Source organism: Narcine bancroftii, chromosome 6, assembly GCF_036971445.1.
Source record: "Narcine bancroftii isolate sNarBan1 chromosome 6, sNarBan1.hap1, whole genome shotgun sequence".
Taxonomy (NCBI): domain Eukaryota; kingdom Metazoa; phylum Chordata; class Chondrichthyes; order Torpediniformes; family Narcinidae; genus Narcine; species Narcine bancroftii.
The window spans coordinates 9484297-9505859 of NC_091474.1; the positions used below are offsets into that span (position 1 = coordinate 9484297).

A 21563-nucleotide genomic window follows, 5' to 3' on the forward strand; every position below is an offset into this window, starting at 1 on the left:
ATATTAGAATAAAGATATTAGAATCTAAGAAGAGCTATTCATCAAAACAAAATCCTGGGTTTCAAATGTGGTCTTAATTAAGATTATTTCAATCCACCAGAACCACACTTCGACAAACCCTTATGTTTATCAACTGTCACCCACTACATAAATCTGTCATCCTGAAGGTTTCACTGCTCAAACTGGTACAATTTTGTGAGAACTGCTGCAAGAACCAAAGTGCAGAGGTCAACACATTTGTACTATTCTATTCTGCATGCACAACCAGAGAGCCTGCCAAGTTTGCAAAATTTAAGAGCTACTTCAGAATGTTTACTTTTCATTCCACAGGCAACTTAACACATGGAACTGGTGAATGAAGAATTAAGGAAAATCTTAATTACATGTTTAAAATGCTCCTTTAATTAATTGTACTCCAAGTGTAGAATATTTCGAACTAAACTGAAGTCAGTCACTTTCACTGAAGAGAAAACCTTCAGTAGCCCAACTGATCACCAGTGGAAAGAACCCCATTTGCTTTGGTGGTGTGCATTTGCGCTTAATGTTCAGATTTAAATATTTCTATCCACAGTCACAAACCAAATATCAAAAAAGACATGGCTTTTTATCCTCATATCCCTCCTGAGATAAAGAATGCATGGGGGATGAGTAATTTAATTAATCTCATGTGTATGGTAACATTCTTTGTTGTTGAAACTAAACCCAAAACATTGCATTATAATTACTTCACTTTTAATTAAAACACTGGGAGCTCGCCAATTTACACCAGGGGTGGCCAACCTTTTAATTTTTAATTCAGACATACAGCACGGTAACAGGCCATTTTGGCCCACGCGTACATACTGGGGATTTGGGTTAATTGATTGACACAGATGGAGAAGAGTATTTATAAAAGATGGTGCTTAATGGAGGGGTTCTTCCTTGGAAGGATTCCATGGGTTTTTTTCCCCCACAGGGGTTCCTGTTTACATCACCGTCAGGGCAAGGACATTGTATATGTTTTTTGAAGGGGAAAGATCACTATTATTTAAACAAACATTTTATTGTTAAACAACATTTGATTAAAAATCAATATGGATAGAAGGTTGAAATTTATTAGTCTTAATCTTACTGGGATAAACAGACTAGTGAAAAGGAAGCTGGTCTTGCCATACCTAAAAAAATTCAAGGCAAATGTAGAATTTCTTCAAGAAACACGTCCTACCAAATCTGAACATGCCAAATTATAGAGGATGGGTGGGACAAGTAATATTGTCTTCATTTGGCTCAAAAGCAAGAGGAGTAGCGATTTTAATTAAAAAATATACCAATAATAATAGAAGAGACATTGACTGACCAAACTGGAAGATTTATAATGGCACATTGTAAAATTTATGTAGAATCATGGACAATTATGAATATTTTGCACCAAATTATGACAATGAGGCCTTTATGAATGCTTTTTAAAAACAGCAAAGGGAAGACAAAATATACTGGTCAGAGGAGATTTTAATTTCTGTTCAGATCCAATATTGTATAAATCAGCAAAATCAGTAACAAGGGCAAAAGCTGCAAAAACTACATAATTTATGAAGGATTTAAATTTGATTGATTAAATGGAGGCAACACAAGCCCGTAGGAAGAAACCATTCATTCTACTCAAGGGAACAAGGATTGATTTGTTTTAATGTTTGCCCAGTGTGACAGATTACGTTATATTTTATATTGTATATAGATAGGTTTTAAAGGAGATAGACTGTGGGTTTTTTAGTTAGGTCACAGACAGATACAAACAATTAAAAATAAATACAAGAGCTTGGCTCAAGCATGAAGGTCCAGGCTCCAATTACCTTTGCAAAAACTTTGAAGAAGGCCTATAGAGATGTCACAAGTAGGTGTTAATTGGACATGCTGTGGAGTAATGGATTATTCTTTTGGAAAGCAACAGATGAATGGACTCAGAAGATCGGGTCTGCATCTGAATGCAGTTTGCTGTTCTAAGAAGGTCATGTGGGTTTGCAAGCAGAGAAAGACAAACAGGCTTTTCTGTGTATGTGAGGAGGGGGGGGGGAAATTCAGTTCTACAGTTCAGCAGCAGCAGCAGCTGGGACTAGAACAGGACAAGATGGCAAGCTTGTGGGAAAACCCATTTTGAAGACAGCTTGTGAGTTCTTAGTTCAGCCTAGTCAAAGCCCTTGTGGTCCATACAAGAGATGGCTGGCTGTATAATGGTTCACTTGAAATAAGGGAAACAAAAAGGAATTCTGTGGTGACCTGAAAGAAAGAGGTTATCATCTGGAAAACCCTGATGGGGCATGATTCTTTGAAGTAGCTGATCAGAAGGAATCAGTCTGTGTCCAACAAGCAACAAATCTCTCTGAAAACCGACAAGAACCTTCCTGAATGGTAAGCATTGACCTGTAAGCACCAGAGCCTAGTGAAGATTCACAAATGTTAAATTCTGCGCACAATATAAGAATTGCCTGATACCAGTGAGAAGTGAGATTGGACTGTGAACCAAATAATTTCTCTGAATTTATACACACACATTACATACACATGCGCTTAGAATTAGAAGGGGGTTAAGTTAATAGTTGGCCACCGTGACAGAGGTGCACCAAAGAAAAGGTACAAGGACTGCCTAAAGAAATCTCTTGGTACCTGCCACATTGACCACCGCCAGTGGGCTGATAACGCCTCAAACCGTGCATCTTGGCGCCTCACAGTTTGGCGGGCAGCAGCCTCCTTTGAAGAAGACCGCAGAGCCCACCTCACTGACAAAAGGCAAAGGAGGAAAAACCCAACACCCAACCCCAACCAACCAATTTTCCCTTGCAACCGCTGCAATCGTGTCTGCCTGTCCCGCATCGGACTGGTCAGCCACAAACGAGCCTGCAGCTGACGTGGACTTTTTACCCCCTCCATAAATCTTCGTCCGCGAAGCCAAGCCAAAGAAAAGAAAAAAGAAGTTAATAGTACATTAAAGTTTGATCCTGTTTTCATGTTTAAAGATAATTAAAAGCAACTTTTGTCTAAGTAACCATTTGTCTTGGTGAATTTCTATTGCTGCTGGGTTTGGGGGTCCTCTGGGCCCGTAACGCCAGTTAAAAAGTAGAGTGGTAAAAACTGAATATTTGGAAGACTTATCAGATCATTCACCGTAAAATTTAACGGTTGCAATAATGGAAAAACAAGAAAGCGTGTATAGATGGCATCTCAATGTCACACTGTTGAGTTTATTAAGAGACGATAGAACTATTTTGTGAAACTAATTTTTCTTCTACTAATAACAGCTTTCTAATATGGGAAACGCTTGAAGTTTACTTAAGAGGTCAAATTATTTCTTAAACAAAATTCTTGAGAGAATACGCTAGAATTGGATGGTTTGGGGAAAGATATAACAAAACTAGAAGAAGAATATCAAAGAACAGGGTTACAAGAAAAATAGTCTATTAGAGAATAAAAAAAGATACCAGAGAATAGTGGTGGAAAATTGTTGGTCAAATTGGAGGCCTCCAAAGTGGAGTGCCTCAGGGATTGGTACTGGGTCCATTGTTATATAGTAATGATCTAGATCTAGACCCTCTGGGATCAGTTGAAGGCTACCATACTGCAATCCACTGAAGAGGTACTGGGCTTCTCCTCCAGGAAAAACAAGGACTGGTTTGACGAAAACAGCCAGGAAATCCAGGAGCTGCTGGCAAAGAAGCGAGCTGCCCACCAGGCTCACCTTACAAAGCCGTCCTGTCCAGAGAAGAAACAAGCCTTCCGTCGCGCATGCAGCCATCTTCAGCGCAAACTCCGGGAGATCCAAAATGAGTGGTGGACTAGCCTCGCCAAGCGAACCCAGCTCAGCGCGGACATTGGCGACTTCAGGGGTTTCTATGAGGCTCTAAAGGCTGTGTATGGCCCCTCACCCCGTCCAAAGTCCGCTGCGCAGCTCAGACGGCAAAGTCCTCCTCAGCGACAAGATCTCCATCCTCAACCAATGGTCAGAACACTTCCAATCTCTTTTCAGTGCCAACCGCTCAGTCCAAGATTCCGCCCTGCTCCAGCTCCCTCAACAGCCCCTAAGGCTAGAGCTGGATGAGGTCCTCACCGAGGATGAGACATATAAGGCAATCAAACAACTGAAAAGTGGCAAAGCAGCAGGTATGGATGGAATCCCCCCAGAGGTCTGGAAGGCTGGCGGCAAAACTCTGCATGTCAAACTGCATGAGTTTTTCAAGCTTTGTTGGGACCAAGGAAAACTGCCTCAGGACCTTCGTGATGCCACCATCATCACCCTGTACAAAAACAAAGGCGAGAAATCAGACTGCTCAAACTACAGGGGAATCACGCTGCTCTCCATTGCAGGCAAAATCTTCGCTAGGATTCTCCTAAATAGAATAATACCTAATGTCGCCGAGAATATTCTCCCAGAATCACAGTGCGGCTTTCGCGCAAACAGAGGAACTACTGACATGGTCTTTGCCCTCAGACAGCTCCAAGAAAAGTGCAGAGAACAAAACAAAGGACTCTACATCACCTTTGTTGACCTCACCAAAGCCTTCGACACCGTAAGCAGGAAAGGGCTTTGGCAAATACTAGAGCGCATCGGATGCCCCCCAAAGTTCCTCAACATGATTATCCAACTGCACGAAAACCAACAAGGTCAGGTCAGATACAGCAATGAGCTCTCTGAACCCTTCTCCATTAACAATGGCGTGAAGCAAGGCTGTGTTCTCACACCAACCCTCTTTTCAATCTTCTTCAGCATTATGCTGAACCAAGCCATGAAAGACCTCAACAATGAAGACGCTGTTTACATCCGGTACCGCACGGATGGCAGTCTCTTCAATCTGAGTCGCCTGCAAGCTCACACCAAGATACAAGAGAAACTTGTCCGTGAACTACTCTTTGCAGACGATGCCGCTTTAGTTGCCCATTCAGAGCCAGCTCTTCAGCGCTTGACGTACTGTTTTGCGGAAACTGCCAAAATGTTTGGCCTGGAAGTCAGCCTGAAGAAAACTGAGGTCCTCCATCAGCCAGCTCCCCACCACGACTACCAGCCCCCCCACATCTCCATCGGGCACACAAAACTCAAAACGGTCAACCAGTTTACCTATCTCGGCTGCACCATTTCATCAGATGCAAGGATCGACAACGAGATAGACAACAGACTCGCCAAGGCAAAGAGCGCCTTTGGAAGACTACACAAAAGAGTCTGGAAAAACAACCAACTGAAAAACCTCACAAAGATAAGCGTATACAGAGCCGTTGTCATACCCACACTCCTGTTCGGCTCCGAATCATGGGTCCTCTACCGGCATCACCTACGGCTCCTAGAACGCTTCCACCAGCGTTGTCTCCGCTCCATCCTCAACATTCATTGGAGCGCTTTCATCCCTAACGTCGAAGTACTCGAGATGGCAGAGGTCGACAGCATCGAGTCCACGCTGCTGAAGATCCAGCTGCGCTGGGTGGGTCACGTCTCCAGAATGGAGGACCATCGCCTTCCCAAGATCGTGTTATATGGCGAGCTCTCCACTGGCCACCGTGACAGAGGTGCACCAAAGAAAAGGTACAAGGACTGCCTAAAGAAATCTCTTGGTGTCTGCCACATTGACCACCGCCAGTGGGCTGATATCGCCTCAAACCGTGCATCTTGGCGCCTCACAGTTTGGCGGGCAGCAACCTCCTTTGAAGAAGAGCGCAGAGCCCACCTCACTGACAAAAGGCAAAGGAGGAAAAACCCAACACCCAACCCCAACCAACCAATTTTCCCCTGCAGCCGCTGCAACCGTGTCTGTCTGTCCCGCATCGGACTTGTCAGCCACAAACGAGCCTGCAGCTGACGTGGACATTTACCCCCTCCATAAATCTTCGTCTGCGAAGACAAGCCAAAGAAGAAGAGATCAGGGGTGTCAAACTCAAATTCACGGAGGGCCAAAATTAAAAACTTGGACTAAGTCGAGGGCCGAACTAAATATTTATTGAAAATTTTCAACAACATCTGCATGTTTTCTCGTCTTTCAACATATGCAATGTTAAACTTTTTCTTATGAAAATAAATGTTTAATAATAGTTTTGGATAAACTCTTTCCAGAAGCATTAACAAATGAGAAATAAAATATTCAATAAATAATATTTCTCTATAGAGGATTTGTCAAATGTTGCTAGTGTGCTGTCGAATAGTAAAATCTGAGGGCTATTGAGAATGTGGGAGAATAACATGATTCCTGAAACAATCAAATGGGTGACTGATTGTGGGCATGAACTCTAGCAGGGTTATTTGCCATGCCCTTTTTTCCATTGGTACAGATATCCTTTGATTTACACACTTTTCAAGTTTTATGCCTAATGAGCTTGTATCCAGGTGCAGGACCATTTTTAACCAGGAATATATTTATCACTGTGACATGAAACTATTGGAAGATCGTTTTATCCTGAGATTAAAATTCATAATACTTACTCAGGCCTGTGTGCGGGAGGGCGGGGTTTGCGGGCGATCAGGTTGGACAACGACAGTGCGGGGGCATCGGCTCTCGCTGCAGGGCGGCATCCCGGCGGATCAGCAGCCCTGTCACCGTGAGTCGCGGGTCGGCCTGCGGCAGGGAGGGGGAGTGGGCAATGGTCCTGGCGAGGTCAGGCCCGAGGCCTCCGGTTCCAGGCGCTGGGAAGCGGCCTTGGCTTCCCCTGACACCGGCAAGCCGCGCTGCGGTGGGGGGGCGGGCGGGGGGACACAACAGTGCGGGGGAATCTCGGCGGATCAGCGGCCCCGTCACCGTGAGTCGCGGGTCGGCCTGCGGCAGGGAGGGGGAGTGGGCAACGGTCCTGGCGAGGTCAGGCCCGAGGCCTCCGGTTCTGGGCGCTGAGAAGCGGCCTTGACTTCCCCTGACACCGGCCAGGCCCCAAAACCAGAGTCCACGGTGAGACCCTGCAACGTAAACAGAGGAGGTGGGGGCGATTAGTGGGCTGACGCCAATGCATTCTGGGATTTATAGTATTAACTGTGCATGCACTATACTGGCGCGGCGGCCAGCGGGCCACCTCTAATACATTTTTTAAATGATCTTGCGGGCCAAATATAATTATATCACGGGCCAAATTTGGCCCGCGGGCCAGAGTTTGACATGTGTGATCTAGATGATAGGGTGGTAAATTGGATTAGTAAGTATGCAGATGATATGAAGATTGGTGGTGTTGTGGACAGTGAAGAAGGTTATTAAAGCTTGCAGTGGGATATAGGATGGTTAGAAGAGTGGGCTGTAAGATGGCAGATGGAGTTTAATACTGATAAATGTGAGGTGCTACATTTTGGTAGGTTAGTCAGCAAAGGTCATACACGTTAAATGGTAGACAATTCAGGAGTGTAGTAGAACAAAGAGATTTAGGAATTCTGGTACATAATTCCCTGAAAGTTCAGTCACATGTAGTGAAGAAAGCATTTGGTATGTTGGCCTTCGTAAATCAGAGTATGAATACAGGAGTTGAGATGTCAGGTTGAAGTTGTACAAGGTCAAATTTGGAATATTGTGTGCATATTTTGTCACTGAATTATAGGAAAGATATTAACAAAATAAAGTGCAGAAGAGATTTACAGGGTTTCAGTTACAGGGAAAGGTTGAGCAGGCTGAAACTTTATTCCTTGGAGCGTCGAAGATTGTGAGGTGATTTGATAGAAGGTATTTAAAATTGAGAAGGACAAATAGAGTCAATGTGAACAGGATTTTTCCATTGAGAGTGGGGGAGATTCAAACAAGAGGACGCAGATTGAGATTGAAGGGGAAAAGGTTTAGGGGAAACAAGAGGGGGAATTTCTTCACTCAGAGGGTGATGGGTGTGTGGAATGAGCTTTGGCCAAAGTGGTAGATGTGGGTTCGATTTTAATATTTAAGGAAAAGTTGCATAGGTATATGGACAAGAGTGGTGCAGAGAGAGGGTTATGAGCCAGGTACAGGTGAATGTGACTAGGTGGGAGAAGGGTTTGGCACAGACTAGAAGGGCCGAACTGGCCAGTTTCTGTGCTGTAATTCTTATGATTATAAAACTCATTACAATCATAGAATGGAAAAAAATATTAAAAACTAAACAAAATATTATGAATTTGGAGAACAGGTACACAAACTTCTAGCTTGGCAGGTAAAGGCAGAGGAGTTATCTAGAATTATAAAAACAGAGGCTGATATTATAACATAAAAGAAGAATAATATACAAAATTATATAAATCAGAATTATTAGTAGATGAAAATGAAATGGATGAATTTTTAGCAAATATTGAACTTCCAAAATTAGAGAATGGATTGATTTAGATGCCCATTTCACAAGAGAAGAAACTGAGAAAGCTTTGATAACTTTACAAACTAATGTCTTCGATGGAGGATGGGTTTCCTCCCAAGTTCTAAAGACAATTTAAAGATTTATTGATGACTCTTAAGATGGATATATTGGACTAGGTGGTGAGGACCTAGACTCTCTTGGAATCTTTCCCAACTGCTATTATTACAATGCTACTGAAGAAAAGTAGAGGCCCATTAAAAACTTCATCACATAGACCTATATCACTTCTGAATGCTGATTATAAAATATTGGCAAAAGCACTAGCTAATAAATTGGGGCAATAACTACCACAATTAAAACATACAGATCAGGTGGGATTTGTTAAAAGAAGACACTTCAAATAGTGTGGGTAGACTATTTAACAGAAAACATGGCAAAATCAAAGATGAATCTGAGTAAAACTCTCCCTCGATGCAGAAAAAGCATTCGACCATTTAGAATGTTTTTTTTTCTATTTAAGACACTGAAAAAAGGTGATTAGAGGCAGAAAATTTATAAATTGGATTAAAAACTATCATAATCCAGAAGCCAAAATTATAACTACTAATTAGATGTCAACAGTTTTTCCTCAAATAAATCAAGTAGACAGGGGTGTCCTCTGTACTGAGCGCTTTTTACCCCAGCGATTGAACCGCTGGCAGATATTATAAGGAGATCTGGGCTTCAAAGTTGGAAAGAAAGAACAAAATTAGCTTGCTTATTTGCTGATGGTGTGCTACTATATATGTCTGACCTGGCTGAGTCCTTGATAAAATTACAATCAACATTAGAAAAATATGGAAGAGTATCATAAAAATAAATATAGATAAGAGTGAGAATGCCATTGACAAATTTGATGATGAAGGATATCAAAAGGTAGTAAATTTAAATGGAATTCAATATTTTGAAATAATTACAGATAATAATTTACAGAACATATATAAATGTAATTATACTCCTCTTTTAGAAAAATAGAGAAATATTTACAGAAAAGGGAAGACTTGCCAATTAATGGAAAGAGTAAATTGTATTAAAATGAATGTGATGCCAAGATGACAGTATCTTTTTCAATTGCTGCCTATTTCACTACCTAAACATTTCTTTAAAGTATTAAATAATTCTGTAAGGCAAATCCTATGGAATAACAAAGTGTTGATAATTTCATTGGGAAAACTAACATGGGATTATAAACTGGGAGAACTTAAGACTTCCGGATTTTAAAAAGTATTATTTATCAGCACAAGCTAGATTTTTTAATCATGCTTCTTTGAAGAAGACAAACCCCCTTCTTGGATCCCAATGGGATTGTATTCATTAAAAGAGGGGACAGTGAAGGACTTTATTCATGTGGAATGTTAATAACAAAAAAGACAGATAACCCCTATATTAATACATATGATTATAATATGGCAAGAAATAAATGAATGTATGGGGGGGGGGGGAGAAAACAGGTATATCACTAAGAACACCATTATGTAATAATGTTGCTACCCATGAATCTGGGCAACAAAATATTGAATTCCTGGTATGACAAAGAAATAAGATTTTGATAATTGTTATGTGGAGAGTTCTCATGTCTTTTGAACAATTATGAAATTAATATGGAGTAGTTTATGGAACTTTCTTTTGTTTTCTCCAGCTAAGACCGTTCCGAAGAGAAAGATGGGGGCCAAATTTGGCTCCACCTGAAATTAGTGAAAATGGAATGAATGATTTTGCTGGGGATATCACCTAAATTTATAACTATGCTCTCCCGAATGAAAGTGCTAACCCAGGTTTACAGAGATAAGAGAAGGGAGTCGGATCTTGGTGTTGAAATTATGGAAAGATATTGGTTTGATTAGTGTTTGGATAGCATGACATCAATTATAAATGCAAGATACGGATTAGTTTAATATAATTTCCTACGCCAATTATATCTTATATAGATCAAATTCTGAAATATCAGAGATGAGCTTTAGATGCGGAACAGAAATAGGAACTTTTTATTTGTTACGTGGTTGTATTTGAAGATGAGACCTTTTTTGGCAGGATATTATTGAAATATTAACAAGGATAACTTGGGTGGGCTTCACAAGTGACCTGGAGCTCTATCTTATGGGTAACTTTATTGAAATAAGCAATAAATTAACTAAATTTCATTTGTTAAAATAGCCTTAGCAGTGGTTAAGAAATGTAATGCAATTACTTGGAAATCCAACTCCCCATTACATATAGCATGGTGGACTACTAAGATGAATAGTTGCATAACTCTGGAAAGAACAAATATGACATATTTGTTAAGATATGGCAGCTATATTTGGATCATAAAAGGGCCCAATTATAAATAAAATTACAATAATAAAAAGGACAATAATAGATACTGCTATAGTATAAATACACACAACTTCACCATATAGAATTTTTTATGGTTGATATAAATGTGAGCCCTGATGGTGTGTGAACTTATATTACCAAAGGGTGGGGAGGGGAGGGGTTGTTTTGTTTTTTTGTAGCTGGATAGCGAGCTAATTAGGTATGTTTACGGAAAATAAAATAATCACAAAAAATGTTAAAAGATTGACACCCCTGCTTTACACTGACAAGACACCTAACAAAGCATATGACAAATAAAATTGCAGAATAATGAATTACATTAAAAGTCCAAAAATTTAGATGCCAGAAATCAAAATCATCTGAGAATCTGGACTTTTAAAAACTCTTGAACTTTTTCAATTTTGCGGGCTTTTGTGCACCTGAGTGCATGCGCAAGTGCCACAGATGCACCGCGGCAATAAGTGACCACTTTATGTTTCTTTAGAACCGCTCATTTTGATAAATGAAGCATGCTGTATTTGCTGATGAATACACTATCAAAATGTACTTGTTCATCTCTTTTTTATTCCTCCTGAAATATAAACTTTAAAAATATTGTTCAAGAACTGGGAAAATCTGAAATCCAGTCCAACCTAATCTGGATTTTAGGACTTCTACTGTACATAAACCAGTGGCTGCATACATTGTTTAAAGGAGGCGATGAGAATTTATACACAATATAAACAAAAATTAGAATGCAAAGTCTACTGCACTGCAGGCCACAACAGAATGCAAAATATAGAGTGAAAGAATTCGCTGAGAATAGCAGGAGAACGTATTAAAAACTTTCAAAGCAAGGTGATGGTGGCAACAAAAAAAATTTCTGGCCTTTCACTAAGCAAAATATTTCTACAGTAATTCAGAAGACTGCCAATATGAGCTTTTCGATAGACATGAACACGTAAGAAATGCAGAAATATTGATCATGTGCTTCAAGATTTGATTTAGTTTGATTAGGTATCATGTTCAGTGCAGACATCGAGGGCGAAATGGCATATTCCTGTGCTGTACTCCATCGATTTCTAACAAACATTGGTGCTGAGGCACAAGGAAATGTTTTGGATAAATGTCTTCAGGTTCATTCAAAACAGTAGGTTTCAAGAGACAAAAAAATACAAGTGCCATAATCTTAAGCTTACTGTGAGAAGCTGAAGAGATTCAACAGGTCAGGCAACATTCATGGGGAGAAATAGACATCAACACTTCACAGCAGGACCATTTTTCAAGAGCTGGAAAAGGGTTCATAAAAAGTTGGAAAAGGATATACAATCCCCACATGCAGTACGCGCACATGCACAAAATCCAAGAGTTGTTGACAAGTCCAGATTCTTGGGTTGTCCAGATTTCTGGCATCTGGACTTTTAGACTTTTACTGTATTACAGTTAACCTAAAACAGCCTGGAGGTGCATCTGATTTGTAACCCTCCACCTGGGTTGCTGTCAGGAACTTTGGTCACCAATATTCTCTGCAAGTAGAGGCGCCATCCTCTTAACACATGCTTACACATAGTAAAGAATGATCCAACATTACAAGATGGAGATTAACTACTGAAGTGGGCAAAGAAGACCAGATGGAACTTAAATCGAGCAAGTGCAATTTTTAGCACTTTGACAAGTTAAATCAGGGCAGAACTTATCACAGTAAATGGGAAAGCCTCAAGATATAGAAGCTCCTTGAATGTTGTTCTAAGTTGGTGGGAAGGCAGTTGGAACACTTGCCTTCGTCAATCAGCACATTGATTACAGTAGTAATCAATGGTTCATCATGTTAAAGCTGTACAAGACACTGGTGAAACCATATGAAGTATTTTGTGCAGTTATGGTCACCCTGCTATCTGAAGGATATCATTAAGATGGAAAGAGTGCAGAAAATATTAAAAGGAGTGGACTGGTTAAGTTACAAGGAGTGGCTGGGACTTCCCCCCCCACCCGAAACAAGGAGCAAGTGACCTTATTGAGGAACACAAAATCACAAGAGACACTGATAAGGTAAATGGTCAGTTGGTTTCCCAGATTAAGGGAGCCTAAATCAGGAAGCTGTACACTTATGGCAAGTATGGAAAGATTTTAAAGGGACTTTCAAGGTAATTTTTTCCCACATAGAGGGAATTGGGGACATGGTATGACCTGCCAGTGGATCAACAAATCAACAATGGATTGTATTACATAATCTTCCAATCAACGATGCTGCTTTGTTTGTAATTCTAATTCCATGACCAGTGCCCTTATGTTGGCAATAACACCAAATTGAAAATCAGCAGATTCTTCATTTGCATCATATCATTGATCTGGCCTCACTCATTTCTGAAGTAGCAAAGGGAATGATAACTGTTGCACTGAATCTCAATGTCAATGTCGTGCAATGTACGATAAACAGCAAACAAAAAAAAGCATTAATTCAGCTTGTTCAATGGTGATGCTGTCGGCAAAAAAATTAAATAGAACTAAATTTAGCTATGCAAGCAGGGAATTTGCAGGCTTAAGGTGTCTGTGTTGATGGTCAGTAATGTTGCCAATTTACTCTTATTGGGGTCTCCCAAAGAGGAAGTCAGAATCCAGTTGCAAAAAGAGGAAGAGTGTACCAGATCCCCCAACTTGATCATTAGTTTTGCTCGTATGATAGTATTAAATGCTGTGGTGTAGTTAATGAACAGCTTGACGGAGGAGTTCTTATGGTCCAGATGACCTAATGCAAAGTACAAGGCCAGCAAGATGGCATCCTGTCAAGCTGCTTGACAGAAGTCAAACTGAAATGGATCCCAGGTCTTTCCTGAGGCAAGAGTTTATTTGTCTCATAACCAACCCCTCCCTCAAAGCACTTCATCATAATGGACACTGGTGCCACTGATTGGTTGCCATTGAGGCAGGTCACTGATTGGTTGCCATTGAGGCAGGTCACTGATTGGTTGCCATTGACGCAGGTCACTGATTGGTTACCATTGAGGCAGGTCACTGATTGGTTGCCATTGAGGCAGGTCACTGATTGGTTGCCATTGAGGCAGGTCACTGATTGGTTGCCATTGAGGCAGGTCACTGATTGGTTGCCATTGAGGCAGGTCACTGATTGGTTGCCATTGAGGCAGGTCACTGATTGGTTGCCATTGAGGCAGATCACCTTGTTTGCTCTTCTTGGGCAGCAATATGATAGATGTCCTTTTTAAGCAAGTGAGAACCTCAGCCTATAGCAGTGAGAGGCTGAAAATGCCTGCAAAAACCCCAGCCAGTTGTACAGTATCTTTGAAGAAAGAAACATTTAAAATGTTTCAGATTGATCATACTTTATCTGATGAAACATCACAGCCATCAACCTGAAACACAATCTTTCTTTGTCCAAAAATGTGACCTGACCTTTTCGATTTCCAGCATTTTCATTTATAATTTAATATTTCCAACAGCTGAAGTTACTTTGCATTTTGATTAACTGATGACAAATTAAGCATCATTAAGAATGACCTCCACTTTTGGAGAGAAATACAACATTTCAAATGGCATTGGACCATGAAGCACATTTCAAAATATTAAGAATAGCTTATTAACCATTTTTCTTGTAGTGCAGTGGTTCTCAACCTCTTTCTTTCCACTCACATGCCACTTTAAGTATTCCCTATGCCATAGGTACTCTGTGATTAGTAAGGGATTGCTTAAGGTGGTATGTGGGTGGAAAGTGTTTGAAAATCACTGTCTCGATCATACCTAATTGACTCATTATGTGCACTGTTTCAGAACTCCAAAGGATATGGGCCAATGACAATTTTTCTCAAGCAAAATATTTCAGTAACAATTGGGCCTAGAGCTAGGACTTTGCTCCAGAGAGAAAAGTCCTAGCACTGATCACCTTGCCTCATAAGACATCCTGGTAAATTTGCATAGCAACCTTGAGTGATATATGAATTTGGACCCCAAGGTCCCTCTGTTCTTCCATACTGTTAAGCATCCAATCATTAACCCTGTACTCAGCCTTCAAGTTTGTTCGTGTTGCTAAATCACACAATTAGGTCATAGTGCAAAGAGCTAGGGGATTAAAGAGGTAGACTGAACAAATGGAAACAGCGGGCTTGAGGGAGGTGGTTGTGAGACAAGAGCTTAAACTCAATGACACATGATGCTCACTCTCATTGAAAATGGTGAAGCTTCATGCAAATAGGAGATAAGTGAAATCAAGAGAAAGCATTCAAAACATAGGCTGCCATAAAGTTGCTGTGTAAAAACAATTCTCATCAAGATATTCTTATTAGTAACAGAGAGTTCCAATTACTAACAATGATGGGCATCATTAACCAGAAACTCAAACTCACCTGAGTCAGCCATACTTAACCTGCAGGAAGTCAAAGGCTGGCAAGTGACTCACCTTATTATTAGCTAAGTCACCAATGAGAAGCATGATGGAATATTCCCCTCTGCCTAGACTGGTGTAGTTCCAACAACTCTCCCAAAGCCTGTCATTACCTAGGGCAAAGACCCCACTTGATCACTCCCATATCCACCACAAGTGTAGATACCACTGAACACTCTCTTGCTTTTTCAATATAATTCCCCATCTCATTCTGGTCTATGTTTTGGATTTCTTCTAACAAGCCACATACCAACCTTCAGATTCAACATGAATGATGTTCTGATTATTTCAGCCTTTCCCCCACCCCCACCCCCTCAGTTCACCATTTCCTAGTACTGCATCAGGATACATCAGATGCAACTTACACTCTCTAGTGCACCACACACTCTCTAGATCTCACCATCTTTGCATCAAATTTCTCCTCGACGTCTAACCATCATTGATATTTCCTTTTCTCTTTCTTTTCCCTCCCCATGGATGCTGCCTAACTTTATATCACTATTTCAAGAATTCCATGTTTAGATTTCAGATTCTTGCATCTGCAATTTTTGGCTTTACAATTTCACTGAGAACTCAGCAGCATCTGAACAAAATTAGTAGTACATAATAAGAAAGTGATGGGAATAATGAAAGATGTATTGAATTATTAAGCAAATTTGAACAAACACAACTATTTGAGAGAAATGATTGCACCCCGATCCCTCCAATTGCAAAATAAATTCCAAACATATCATCCAAGACAAAATTCATTGCAGTGACAAAAATATGAATCAACTCTCAGAGACAAACCTCAGATAATAGATCCTCACCATCACACACTACATTCAAAAGATTACAATTTGCATTATCTTGGCTGAACCAAGAGGCCCACTCACTACTGAAATCCATGTTAAGCATTCACGTCAGGTGATCCATCCCTTCACAGGAAATCCAGGAATTACCTCTGCAAGACCATAGAGATCCTCAGAGGAAAATTCGAACCTAGATCAATTCTCACAAGAACCTCATAGATACTCCATGTCTGCAGGAGGGCATGCATGCTATCACAAGCAAAATAGTAAAATGGAGCGAAATGAGACGATTCTTATAAACAAGCTTAATGTATTCCACGCTCTCTTCAAACAGGTCTGTAGGCCAGGAGGTCCCACCACAATGTCCTCAAGCACATCTGCACCCATGGTCACCATGGGTGTCTGATGTGTCTTCCTGCAGAAACCAACTGACCTAAGGGAGTTTCTGGATGTGTCCCAAGAAGTTGCGCAGACTAACTTGCAGAAGTATTTGTGAACTGGAAATGTTCTGCCAACACCTGTAAGAAACTGCAGAGAATTGTGAACGCAACTCAGACCATTGCATGAATCTCCCTTTCCACCACCCAATGCCTCAGAAAAGCAGTCATCATACCAAAGGACTCATCCCATTCTGGCCACACATTCTTCCTTATTCGACTAGGAAAAATATTTAAGAATGAGAAATTGTGCACTACCAAATTCAAGGACAGTTGTTTTCCCACCATTATCAGACTACTGAACGAACCTCACTTAAAATAATGTTGCCCTCACTCCAACCTTATCTTTCAATGTAACCTTACCCTCTGTAATGTGTTTTATTCTGTTGTACCTATGCATGGAGAGACTTGCTGGAAAGCACAAACCTTTTCATTGTATCCCAGTACATGTGGCAATAAATACAACTTATAACTTTTCTGAACTTGTATCTGTGGTTCAACCACACAAAAAAGTATCAATAAACAAACTGCAAGACTATTTAGCCAATCCAGAGGGCAAAACAATTATGGGATGCATTAATGTAATTCCACACATTTCAACTGATATTATAAATCCTTCATTAGAAAGAGAATGATAGCCATAAAAGACCAACAAGCTGCTGTAATGGCAGCATTGCCTCTGGTGTGGACCCACAGAGAGCAGGGAGTGAAGTCTCAGTGCTCCCCCGTGGGGTCTAAATGCCCAAGCTGCTGTAATGGCAGCATTGCCTCTGGTGTGGACCCAAAGAGAGCAGGGAGTGAAGTCTCAGCGCTCCCCCGTGGGGTCTAAATGCCCAGTCCAACTGCAGTCGGCTCTGTACTGGCTTTAAACAGCCTGTTAAACAGCTGAAGTGGTTTATTTTAAAGTCCCATGACCATGGGGCTTGGCCCAAGAAGGTGGGCACAAGGGGTTGCAGACTCTGCAGAAGCAGGACACTAGAAAACAGGGAGACCCCTGATTTTGAGAAAAGGAAACAGAGGAGACAATCCATATGGCAGTGACCTTGGCAGCAGACCAGTGAGAAGGGCTCGGAGCCTGAAGAACACACATGAGCCAGGCTGTAGTGACTCAAGACAAGGAACTTACAAAGAACTTGGGCTGCTAGTGACTGCAATCAAAGGACTCAGAGCAGGTTGGGAACTGCTGGAGACTGGCTGAAGGGGTACCAGCAACTGGAACCAGAATATGAGAGGGCACTGGAGGCCTCTGAGTGTGTCAGAGATGTGCATCTGGAGTTCGGGTTGCTGATGGTTTGGACTGGAGGCAAAGCCATGAACATTCAGTGACACTGGGGAATGGGGCAGAGGGTGTCTCCTTTTTGCTTCTCTGGCTCTAAGAAATGATGGGCAATTTTTGCTGATAACGAATCTTTGTCAGCCTGCCAGATGTCTGAAGGAAATTCCATGCAATATCACATTTTCAATTTTATCACAGGACTACAAAATTAATATTGAATCCAAGTCCCTCAAAGCTGGAGAGGTAAACAGCCATTGTTTTTGGCTGAAAATTTGATTTGATAACAGCCCATAAAAATATATTGTTGACTTGGGCTTTTGCTTACCTGTCCCATCACGACTATTGTATGGCCATCCACCAACCGTAAGCATTGATGGCGTTGGGGAGCTCGCTCTGCTGTCCACTTCAACATGCTGTGTAATATGGCGCACTGTTTGCTTATTTTTGCGATTCTTTTTCCGGCCAGGCAACTGCCACACCTCAGGGACCTGATCAGAAAATGCACTCTGTGCTGAAGTGTTACTTTTTCCAAGGTGGGCTTCTCTCAATTCAGAACCTCCATAATGTGAGGGAGATATCTGTTCCTCCTTGACTCGAAATGAATTGTAACCAATGTCACTTGACCAGAGTGATTGTGAAGAGATGTCATCATGACTGTCAGTTTTCTGCTCATGTTCCTCTTTGCTGTAGCTACTCCCACCATCATGACAACTTGCAATCGCTGAATCTCCAGAAGAATTTGCTGGACTTGTCCGTCGTCTTTCCAACCAAGGAGAATTACTCCTGCCCACTGCTACTGGTGTTACAATATCAATGCTGCTGCTTGAGGGGGCTCCCATATCATACTCCATAATGTCGTCTGACGGCTCAGTCTTTATACTGATATCTAAAGCTGCCTTGATAAAACTATGACATGCCTGAACTATGTCTGTCATCTGCAAATAGCTTGCAGCTGACATTACCTCAATGACATTCTTGCTTGTCAATGCTAGGTGCGCAGAGTACATAAAATCTATGATTACTTTGAAACCTTGTGCAGTGACGATGTCCAAATGAGTCACAGTAGCCTGATCTGAAGACATCTTCTGCACCTGACAGTACAAAGTCTTGAAGTAGCGGCTACTGCCAAGCAGGACATTTTTATGCGCCTTGAAGATTTTTCCCTCCACAATAATGCACACATCACAAAGGATGCCATGCTGTCGCTGTTCATTTAATTCCCTTAACAAGTGGCGGTAGTGTGATGGGATTTCCATATCATCTTTTCGATTGTCCATTGAAAGATATTGTTGTTGCTTTTGAATTCTATTAAAGCGAAGAAAAAAATCAGTTTCATAAATAAAAATATGGCTTTGCCTACAAGACATCTTCCTGATAATAGCATTCTATTCCAACATTTACAAAGTCAACTCATTGTTATTTAATGGTTCAGATCATGGATAATCAAAGCAAAATAGGATATTTCATCACAAATAAAGACAGTGCTCAAAACAGACACAGTGTGTGCAAGCAGACAAAGTGTTACTATTCAGGTTATAGGCCTCATTTTTTTCTGCAAAGGGGTTGCTTAACCTACATTTTTCCTCTCTGATGTAGAATGCATCACATTATAACCAAGCAATGGAGCTTGCTAATTTTTTTTTTCCTTAAACTCCCATCATACCCCACATTAATATTTGTGAAGTCAAGGCGGGAAGTTGCAATTAGAAAACAACAGAATCCTTCAATAAAATCCAAATACAGCTCAATTTGAAATATTTTTAGCATAAGTGGAATAAAATAACAAGTTAATGATTAGTTTTCTCCCAACATTTTAAAAGATTTCAAAGAAATACATCTTAGGTTTCCTTCATTGTTCAATCACAGCAGATAAATGGTTTTTGTGAAATTAATCCATTTAGATCACTTTTTTTATTATACAGATTCTTTTCACATGGAGATGAAATTTTAGAATTTTCTACCACCAGCAAAGAATGCTGAGCAATTTGATAAATTCAGCCTTGAAATTGCTTTCAAGACTAGGGGAGAAAGTGGAGTTGAACCCAGTGATCAGATTATTGTATGATAGAGCAGGCTCAACGTGGTGTATGGTCAACTTCTGCTTCCAATTTGTGCTCCAACTACATTATAGAAAAACACAGCTGTTTATATGATTATAATAATATTTCTATTTTATTGCACTTGCTTTCAATATCAATCACATTTTCTCTGAAATGACACAATAATAAAGCTTTGGCAATCTTTTAATTTTAATTGTCTCTGGGTATTTCTTACCATAACCATCAAGTGAATCAACCAAGTTGATTGCCAAACTCAAAAATCACAGACCTGAAACATCAATTATTTTTTTCCACAAATATTGCCCAATTTTGCTGCACGTGCCAGCATTTTCTCCCTGATTTCCAGCATGTTCAGTCCTCATGGACCCCCCCCCCGCCCCTTTCTTCATGATTGATCTCAACAACAAAATAACTGAAGATTAGGCCACTAGAACCGATCATGCTTGCTCCATTCCATAATCCAAAAGTTAACTTTTGACCATTTCATCACAGTTCCAAAATCCTTTTATCACAGGTGGGTGCTTTAACCATATAACTGTTTACGGCGTGGAAACAGGCCATGTCTGCCCTTCAAATCCATGCCGATTCACTTGCCAATGCCCCGGGGCAGTTAGTCCCAACAGTGTTTACATAGGATGGCGGTCACTTCCGTGAGGCCTTGGCAGGCTGCAGGAGTCTTCGTGGAGTGCCCAGCGATGGGGGTCTGTGTGGCAGCTTTGGTGCTTTGGAAAAAAAAATCTATTCTTTCCATAGGCATAAATGTTTTTATGCTAAATCCATGATTCCCAGTTCAAGAAGTACTGGACTGAAGGAGCAGACCATCATCTATCCTTTAAACTGCCTCCAGAAATTTCAGACATTTTATTTGAACACAGATTCTCTATTGTGTCCCAAAGAAATGGATCTCCATGTAAATGTACTTTATTTAACATGTTTGAATATGCTTGATTTTGTTCAATGATGATGAAATGTTTCCTTGTTGACACATCTTCCATACAAAAACCAGACATTCAATTAATAACTAATAATTTGCAATGATTATAATGTAATCTTATTTTGCTTACTGTCTTTCTTTCTCCCGCTGTCCTTCCCCTTCGTCAATGTAGTGCCAGTTTCTTCCCATTTTGTCCCCAGGATTGTTCACAATTTCCCAGTTGTTTGAAATGATGAGGAATCCTACCTAGAAGCAAATCATAAATGTTCCATTATTGTACAAGAACATAACTTTTAAAATGCTATTAGTGCCAAGAATTAATAATTTCAGCTGAGAGTTACTTTTCAAATTGTGTCTAAATTGATCATTGATTTTTTTTTGTGAATTCTTAAAAATAACTAACCATTATTTGTCACTTCTCATTTGTATGTTACTCTTTTCTCCTGCTCTGAACAGAGGACGATCATGATTGCTCAATAAAAAAAATAAGAATTATGAGAGAATAAACTAGGATAAACACATGCAAAACAGAAGAATCTAACGTTATTTACTGCTCGCATCTTCACAAAAGGAAACCTATCCCTCAATAAAAGTCTAATAAATACAAATAATGCTTTATTTACAATCAGATCTACTCTGCTTACAATGGACAACATTTGAAAAAAAAATAAAGATGCAAGAAAGTTTTACTTGTAAACCTTAAAAGTTTTCTGAAAAAAAAAATGACAAATTGTGGGGAAATTAAGGCGTAAAAACAAATCAAATGTGCTCCAAATTCAAAATCTTGGAATTTATGATTTTTAAAAAGATATTATTGGTCAGGCCAGTACTTAATCTCCATTCACAATTCTCCCAAAAGGAAACTGATGACAATTTCTTAAACCATCACAGTTTTTGCAGGGCAAGTACAGCACTGGTTGATAACATCTCGACCCAATGACAATGAAAAAGTGTCGCAGCACAATGTCAAAGAAATCCAAGTAACAATGGTTATGACTGGCAACTTGCAGTTCATGGCTATGTGCAGAAAAAGGTGGTTTCAATGCACTTAACCTAATATAAAATTTGTTCACTAGTATAAATTCAGGTTCCTAACA

General features: G+C 40.3%; 1 protein-coding gene across 2 annotated transcripts in view; it reads right to left on the reverse strand.

Annotated features, from left to right (window-relative positions):
• Positions 1-21563, reverse strand: part of zbtb46 (zinc finger and BTB domain containing 46) — a 71868-nt gene that overhangs the window by 37399 nt on the left and 12906 nt on the right. For both annotated transcript variants that reach the window (XM_069883863.1, XM_069883862.1), the window contains exons 2-3: positions 20597-20712; positions 17798-18777 (exon numbers count right to left, since the gene is read on the reverse strand). In XM_069883863.1, the coding sequence (XP_069739964.1) occupies positions 17798-18777; positions 20597-20712 (1096 nt within the window). The remainder of the gene's footprint in view (positions 1-17797; positions 18778-20596; positions 20713-21563) is intronic.